Source organism: Monopterus albus, unplaced genomic scaffold (genome assembly GCF_001952655.1).
Source record: "Monopterus albus unplaced genomic scaffold, M_albus_1.0 scaffold132.1, whole genome shotgun sequence".
NCBI lineage: Eukaryota > Metazoa > Chordata > Actinopteri > Synbranchiformes > Synbranchidae > Monopterus > Monopterus albus.
Genome location: NW_018128012.1, coordinates 1,455,378 through 1,464,329, shown reverse-complemented (window position 1 = coordinate 1,464,329; position 8,952 = coordinate 1,455,378). Strand labels below are relative to the sequence as shown.

Genomic DNA, 8,952 nt, shown 5'->3' with positions numbered 1-8,952 from the left:
TGCACCATTAGTTGTTCGATATCCTCATCTAGACCACATCAGACCAAGTCTAGCTAAAAAACCACTTTACCTAGGCTTGTCAAACTGAACTACATTAGCCTAGAGAAGCTAAAGACTATGCAAAGCTCAATCTGAAAACGGTAAGACCTTTATTTATGAAAAGGTGGACACACTGGACTAGGCATACTAGATCATCCTTACAAAAGCTATAAACTGTTCAAAAATATTTCAGGTTTGTAAAACCGATATTCTATTTCAGAAACGCAGTTTTAATGCATAAACAATAACGATTCGTAGCTTTGAAATAGCAGAAAACAGCTGGGGCTTCTGGGTAATCTAATGTATTAGTTTCATTGCGCCACTGTGTAGCTCCCACGCCGCGAATTAAAGAGCAATCGTGTCGTGGTCGTAATTGGACACACTACCCATTTTCTGTCCGAGGAACGTCATGTTGTGATAGGCCTTCTCCGCGACGGCCAGGTGAGCCAGAGCAGCTAACAGAGCGGCCCAGGTGGCCCCGGCGCTTTTGCTGTTGTCCTTCTCCTTCTCCACGTAGTCCTTGGCCCGGTCAAAAGAAAACATGCCGAGCTGCGTGAAGAAGCTCTCCAGGATAGCCCGCTCCCGGGGAACGGGCCGCAGCTCCTCCGTCATGGGGCCAGCTGCCTGTCAGTGCAAGCTAATGGCTAGCTAACCGTGTTAGCAAAATGGCAGTCTAAGGTCTAGGTAGGAAAACATTACTCTTTCTACATGTCTATTGATTTAAACCTGTTTGGCATTATTTTAGAACGTTTCTCTTAATAATGATGCAGACAAGTGGTTTAAATACTAAACCTGCAACGACAATAATTTTAAAATGGTCCCTGAATGTAGCTAACCCCCGCAACCTGCAACGACAATGGTCCCTGAATGTAGCTAACCCCCGACGCCATATTAATTACGTCGTAGGTAAACACTACGGAAAATAAAGAGGACCAAAATAAAGACGGTTGGCAGCGTTTGCAGTAATGATAGAAATAGAAAGGGTATTGTTGTTACAGTGTTATTGCAAATATGTCTGTCATGTGCACATTTTGGCAAAATAATTTGTAAATGTACGCTGAGAATTAATGCATACACATAAAACACCTACGGATTTGTGTACTATTTAGTCATTTTAGGTTCGTGTACACATTTATAAATTATGTATATATTTACCTTTTCAGTACGAATTTACAATTCTCAGAACAGTTAGCAATGACATTGTAAGTGAGCATGTTAGTTAGCTCTAAGCAGATTGTCACAGAAAGAAAATGGATGCACACTTAGTTTTTCTGCTGATTAAATTTCTTAAATGATTGCATCATTAAAAGTGTGATTCCAGTGAAATTGTAAAATGATTTTCAATTGATCAGCTCAGTCCTAAATGGGCCCTACATTGGTGAGCCCCAGATAATTCCTCTAGCACCTCCAGCAGTTTGACATGATTGGTTTTTGTATTAATAGCTTTAACTGGAGGATTGCCCTGAAGTTTATTGTAGACAGTTGTGTCTTCAGGATGAATAGTAATAACATTGCCCATTCCTTGACTTTTCATTTAGCTCCGCCATCAGGGCACAACACCAAATAACAAAACACCCACAAAACTAATGAAATTTGACAATTATTATTTAGGTAGCATTCGACAACTACACTTCCCATGAATCTTTGACATTGTCTGCTATCAAAACTCTCTCTCTTTCTCTCTGTCTCTCTCTGCATCTCCAGGGGTGGATCTCTGCTCTCCTTAAAAAGTGCCAGCTGCTTCAAAATAAGCACAAACCACTTTTACTCTCATTTGCCTCCACTCCACTCTACTTGGTAGGTGACACCATCTCTTCCTTGTGTGTGTGTGTGTGTGTGTGATTTGCAATGGTTTTAGTAAATGTCTCACATTTTTAATAATATTTTTGTTGTTGTTTTTTACACTAAATATTATAATATAGTGTGTTATGTTATGGTATTCTAATCAAAGAGAAGTTTCCCAAAATGTCCACTTCCACTCAAAATGTATTAAGGAAAAATGTTAGTGTGGTTATATTTTAAAGCCTCATTTTAAATGTTTAAAGTGGATATGTACAGTACAGTTGGTGGTGGCTTTTCCAAGGTTAATGAAAATAATATCAAAGTCTGTATCAAAAGCTGTGCCAATAGTAAACTGGAGGAAAGGTCAGAGGATTCCCAAAGTAAGTAGGTCAGGGTAGCATCAGTGTTATTACAGTACATCATCTGGGTACCAAGAGTGACTGTTCTAAATTTCATAGCAATCCATCCAAGTTTTATTGAAATAGTTCAGTTTGGACCAAAGTGGTGGACTGACTGTCATGTACTGCCATGACTAAAAACCATATGCAACAAACCTTAAAGAACTAATACATTTATCATTTGTGTAGCAACACTGGTGTGCTCTTTTACAGAGAACAGCTATTACCTTGATATCATCTTGATTTACTCTGCAGATTTCCTTCAGGGGAATAAGTGATCAAATGTACATGGAAACTTCTCAACCTCTTCTACTCCATCCTCTGAACTACTGTCCATCTGTATTTTGTATCTGTATGTTGCATTTCCCCTCAAAAATCACACTGTTGTGATGCAGGGCACATTATAAAAACTCTTAGATGATGTCATGATGAGATGATCTGATAAAGGATTTATGATGTGGAAGAAGACAGCTTTGTGGACAGCTAGAGACAGAACTCTGTTCTCTGCTGCTTTCAGGGAGAAAGATGTTTTTTTCACATTTTTGTTTTCACATGGTTATGGATTATAGGCGGCATCCTGTGCACAGCTATCGGACAGTTTCCATGTAATCATTTTGGACTGGTCAGTTAGCAGATAATGCAAATATAAGTGTAGAGTTAGCATTATAACACTGAGGCTGAGTCCTGTCTCTTTTAGACCAAGTACTGCATATATTATTACATATTTAAACTATGCATAAATTTGAGATATGGGATCCAGTACAGAACCGAGGCAACCATCACACTGATGGCTCTAACCATCAGGGGCAACTTGGGGGTTCAGTGTCTTGCCCATGAATGACCGCTCTACCCACTGAATCACAGTCACCCATGATGGCAAAACCATCCTGGTGTAACACTATTAATGTCTGCGATTTCCATCAGCGGTCTTCATTCTTCCGGGGTCTTTCTTGCTACAAACCGATCGACATCGCTGGCCATAATTGAACTGATGGAGGATATTACTAGTGCTATGGATGGGAAGAAACACACATTGGGAATATTTATTGACCTAAAAAAAGCATTTGGTACAATTAATCATGAAATATTAATTGATAAATTTGAAATATATGGGATTGGGAATGTTTCTGAAATGGAATAGAAGTTATTTGACACATAGATGTCAATTTGTGAAGTTGGGTGAATATCAGTCGAATGTTTTGGACATTGTATGTGGAGTCCCCCAAGGTTCAGTTCTGGGTCCTAAACTGTTTATATCATATATCAATGACATATGTAAAGTATCTGAATTATTGAAATTTATTTTATATGCTGATGACACTACTATATGGGCATCTGGTGAGAATTTACAGCAACTTTTTGGATTGATTACTCAGGAAATTGATAAGATAAAAAAATGGTGTGATAGAAATATATTATCTCTAAATTTGCATAAGACCAAATTTATGGTATTTGGTAATTGACGGCTGGATAATCAACTGCATTTAAGGGTAGGGGGAGTTAATATAGAAAGAGTGGATGAAATCAAATTTCTAGGTGGTATAGTTGATGATAAAATTTGCTGGAAATCTCACATCAAAAATATACAAAACAAAATGGCCAAAAGTATTTCTATACTGGCAAGGGTTAAACATATTCTGGATTGGAAAACACTCCATATTCTGTATTGTTCATTGATTTTACCATATTTAGATTATTGTGTTGAAAGCTGGGGAAATACATACAAAAGTACACTTCAGGTACTGTACATATTGCAAAAAAGGGCAATAAGAATTGTACATAAACTTGGATATCAGGACCACACTAATGCATCATTCATACAGTAAGTTGTTAAAAATTTTTTGATTTAGTGGAATATAAAACCGCGGTGTTCATGTATAAAGCTAGGAACAATTTATTACCAGGTGTAATTCAAAAATTGTTTAATGAAAGAGAAGGGGGATATAATTTAAGGGGTCAGTTAAATTTAAAAATTCATGCTATAAGTACAACTAAAAAAAGATTTTGTATTTCTATAAGTGGTGTAAAATTGTGGAATAAGCTAAGGGAAGACTTAAAATATTGTACTAGCATAGAACTGTTTAAATATAAATACAAAAGGGTTTGTAATGCAAGATATATGAATGAGGAGGCGTGATGGCGGATTAGACTGGAGTATTGTTGGTGTGGTGTATGAAGATAATATTTTATGTATAGACACTGAATATAAACTTGTGACACCGGAGAAAGTTCCAGACAGGTGGTGTGAAAGGGAATTTAGTTTTGTATTGAGAAACTTAGCAATGTGCTTTTGGAACAGTTATTATAGGAAGTATTGCGTGTAGGATGAAGAGTATGATGAAGTGAGGGTATTATAATGGGATGAGATAGACCGTGCGGTAGTTGGCTTGACGCCAGACGTTGGGTGGATGGCGTGGCTGGTCTATGTTTAATTTAAGGGGCTGGTCGATGAGGAAATTGGTTTGTTTGGTATGTACAATGGATAGGGTGGTGATAGGATGGATATATGGTGGTTGTTGGGGACTGGCACTGCTGTGGGTCTGAGTGTCCGGTGTTGGGCTAATGGTACCACGGTCTAAGACAGGGGGTAGGACTAGATAAGTGTATACTTCTTCCTACTCCCTTTCAAGCATGTACTATTGGAATGTTGTGATGTCTTATGTGTATTGGTTGAAATGTCGAATCAATTTTGTTTTTCGCAATATCAGTTTTCTTAGTTTTACATGCTTGGAAGAAACTTAAATTAAAAAAAACAACAACAACAAAAAACCCACAGACAAACAGGAGGAAGAAGCTCACAGGCTTCGTTGGTGGTTTAGAAGTGAATACAACCCCTGCAGTAAACATACATGAAGACATCCCTGTGTTAAAATGTTAATGCATGGTTACCCTTTATTCCACCAACTTAAAACATAGGCACGTGCGTGGCAGATATCAGCTGGTAAACGCTTTGTTTAGCCATCTAACAATTACTATTGTTCCAAATGTGTCTCAGTAAACCAAAATCAACTAAAAACAACAAACCTTCTGGAAAAGGCTCTGAAATAAACACTGTGGTCAGGGGGAACCTTCTGATACCTGAAGAATATTTTGTTTGTGATGCTATGGTACTTCATGTTAGTAGAATTCATAAATCAGGACCTTTACTTGTATTAGTACATTGTGGTACAGCAATTTGTACTTAATTACAGTGGTGGGAAAACTACCTAATATCTTTTTACATGTAAAAAGTAGTGATTCCACCAGAATAATCTTTTACAAGATAAACTTGGGCATTAAAAACTTTAGCAGAAATACATTTCTATGTGTGAAGGCGGAGCTGTTTTAGTTGCTTTATATACTGGTGGTAGCTTGTGACTGTAACCTGTAATAATACATGGTAATATATTTATTTTGTATTAATAATCTGAATCTGCAAAGTAACTGAAGTATAAGAGGTACAGTACTTGAGTAAATGCATCTAGTTACTTTCCACCACTGCTTAAATAAAAATGTGAGTATTTCATCAACTGCTGCATTTTCTCTTTGGTCACTGAGCAAAACAGTTGCAGACTTTTCAAATATTTGTTGCAGTACTACAACATTTAAAGAAAAATACATTTCAAGTCAGACTTCTCACATTTACCTTTTTATTTAAAAAAGCTTGGATATTCCAGTGTTCGTTTCCCATTTTCTACCAAAAGCAGGTGGCGAGATGACACTCCAGATTGTCATCCATTTTGAACCTCAGCAACATATAGTGTGATCACAAACATCTCAAACAAACGAGCTGGACTCTTCAAAACAAGGGAAATATTATGTCTGTGATTCTATGCATATCCACGATTGACAGGAAGGGGAGCAGTCACCATTTACTCACATTTTCACATTGCTCTGCCAAAGTCCTAATAAAACAGTAAAAACAGAATCTAACTGCACACTACACACATCACAGACAAATCACTACAATTCCAATGAACATTTATTGTTGCAAATGTTATAAATATATGCATTGCATGCTATACATTTAAGAGTGAGTGCGAAGCCTCATTTTCTGCAGTGTCCATTGCAACCTGAGATAAGAGTGATGGAAACAGCTGCCTTACCAGTAGTGGATTGGGGCTTAAGTGTAAAGTTTGTCTTCTGAGTAAGCATGAACCTACATTAAAGGAATAGTTGTTTCTGACAGGATTCCAGGAACTTGTTACATTTGAGAATTAATACAGAATTAAAAAAAAAAAAGTTGCTCACTGATTGTCTTATCAATCGACTAATCAGTTACTCTGAAAATCAATGAAAGAAAACGATTTTGTGAAGCTGGAACCATAGAATGCTTGGCATTTTTATATGAAAATGTACTTAATAATGGAAACAGTGAACGATCTTCTTTCAGGTAACTTATTCTCATTATTCTATGTAATCTTTTTAATTGATTTAGACAAAAATGTATAATCTGTAAACTGTAATTAAAGTTATGAGATAAATATAGTGAAGTAAAAATTACAATAGTCTCTGACCTGTCGTGAAATAAAAGTATTACGTAAGAGAAAATGGAAATACTAAAGTGCCCCAGGTGTTTCTTTAAGATTGGTTGTTTGCGGAAGTTGGTCCGTCATCTAAATGCCTCCGTCTTGTTCGTCGTTTTATGCGAAGCCTTGCCAAGTAGTGTTTTCGTTTTATTTGGTGGCTGCGTATTAAACTATACGTTTAAGTTAGTGTAATTGTTAGAGAAAGGTGACTGCCTTCTGTTCACTTCTCAATAGAGAACGATACGTTGGTATGAACTAGAAATAAAGAGTTACATTTAGCTAACTCGACGGTCGATGTAGGGTAAAGGAGTCGGTACGGTAGCTAACTCACGATGGCTCCGGAGACAAGCGGTGAATTCACTTACACAATATATATATTTATGTATATATACATGCATAAATATTGGTTCACACTGAGTTAAATAACACACCGGTTTATGGCTGTTTTGTTTCTCATTTTTTGCCTGGGTTGTAAATAGTTTCACCTGTTACCCTGTGATATAGTAGGTGTCAGTGAAAGGTTAATAGGTTAAATTTTCTCAGGTTGGCGCTGTTAAAATGTTACATTTAGTTAAACGTGTTGTATAAGACATAGAGCACACTCTCAAGATAGGAAATGTCTGAACATTTGCTTGCTTATTTGATAATACATCAGTATTTATAGATGGACAGCCCCGAAGGAAACTTGCTGTGTTGAAGCAGCCACTTCATATAAATGACGCCGTGTTAAAAAATAAAATAAAATAAAATATTAAAGAATAAATAGGACAGAGACTAAAGACATAAACTATACATTGTATAGAAAGAAAGTCACTTTCGGCTTTTCTCGTTTAGGGGTCGCCACAGCGAATCGTCGCACTGAGACTCGCATGTTGACATTTGGCACGTGTTTTACACCGGATGCCGTTGCTGACGCAACCCTGATTCGAACCACTAGCCTACCAGGGACTATACAGTGTATAATGATAGTAATATAGAAGACACTGTTCATTAGTGTAAGGATGTTGGATCATTAACTGCATATATACTGTGTCTGAATACATGGCTATGAAAAGGCTAATGGTAAGGTGCAGGAGTTTCCACGGATGCTAAACAGAAATAACTGTATACTGGATTGGCTGTTATTTGCATCATATGGGGCAAATTACATATTTTGCTTTTTCTTGGGTGACAAGAACAAAATCCAGCTCCTGCAACAAACAGACATTCAGCTAAATTTTTTACCCAAAGGTGATGATTAAAATGTTATTATAACTGATCGAAATTTGAGAATGACGCCCACTGATCTGAGCACCTCCTGTTCTGCAGCCTGGGCTCTCTATCAGCATGGAATCTGAGGCCAACATGCTGATGAAGGAGTCCGTCAAGATGATGACTGATATGATCATTCTGTGTGCCACTCTGGCACTGTCCCTCTCCTTCTGGGTCCTCTCCCTCACCATCAGCACCTACTACGGTGAGCTGTCTGCATGGAGATCTCCCTTTTATATCTGAAGTCCAAAGAATGTTAACCCTGTGCTTTTAAGTTTAGTGTAACAATTTCAGCCCTCTTCCAGACTCAACCTTTTTTTCCTGTATAAAACCTGAAGCTTTTCCAAAATGACGTGTAAATCTTTATAAATGGTGACTTGGGGTTTCACTGTACTGGGCCATGCCAAGGGAGGTTTGTGTCACAGTGTCAGTTAAGATAAATCTTTATGTGATTGCTGTATAGTGCTTTTGTCAGACGATGTTGTGATTATAAAGTAGGCAACTGGTTTTCTCACAGCAGCTTCAAGTGGCTGCAGGCTAACATGTAGTGTTTATGGGCAGCAGTAAATCAGATGACGTGAGCTGGCTGGCTGTCAAGTCAAGAATCTTTGTCATTATACATAGCACAACGAAATTTTTTACCCGGCAACTCTCGGCTTAAAAGACAGACACATTATTTACATAACACACAATTGTATAAGTCAATATAAAAATATGAACAAATAAAAAGAGATGTATGGGACCTAATCAGGTCAGCAGCATGTTAGCAGCAAGAGTGTAGTAACATTTTAAGGTGCAGCTCAGTGCAAATCTCAGTCTTTTGGAAGAGGTGTGAGGTCCAGTGTTCTGTGTCTGTCCATATGGGGGAGGTTATGTGTGTGACTGGGGGTTAGGAGGGTGATTGATTTCACAGCTCTGGGGAAGAAGCTGTGTCTCAGTCTGTTTGTTTTAGTCTTTATATTCCTGTACCTTTT

At 37.6% G+C, this 8,952-nt stretch overlaps 2 protein-coding genes across 6 annotated transcripts in view; one reads left to right on the top strand and one right to left on the bottom strand.

Annotated features, from left to right (window-relative positions):
- The window catches only part of kics2 (KICSTOR subunit 2), a 4,948-nt gene extending 4,297 nt beyond the window's left edge, over positions 1–651 (bottom strand). The window contains exon 1 of the mRNA XM_020613328.1: positions 426–651. Coding sequence (XP_020468984.1) covers positions 426–651 — 226 coding nt within the window. The remainder of the gene's footprint in view (positions 1–425) is intronic.
- The window catches only part of tmem19 (transmembrane protein 19), a 19,042-nt gene continuing 10,107 nt past the window's right edge, over positions 18–8,952 (top strand). Inside the window, exons 1-3 of one of the 5 annotated variants that reach the window (XM_020613346.1) lie at positions 18–140; positions 1,744–1,836; positions 8,036–8,183. In XM_020613346.1, coding sequence (XP_020469002.1) covers positions 8,054–8,183 — 130 coding nt within the window. In that variant the 5' untranslated portion in view covers positions 18–140; positions 1,744–1,836; positions 8,036–8,053. Of the gene's footprint in view, positions 141–653; positions 724–1,743; positions 1,837–6,794; positions 7,079–8,035; positions 8,184–8,952 lie in introns of those variants that run through there. The other 4 variants (XM_020613345.1, XM_020613342.1, XM_020613344.1 and 1 more) reach the window with 4 other exon arrangements.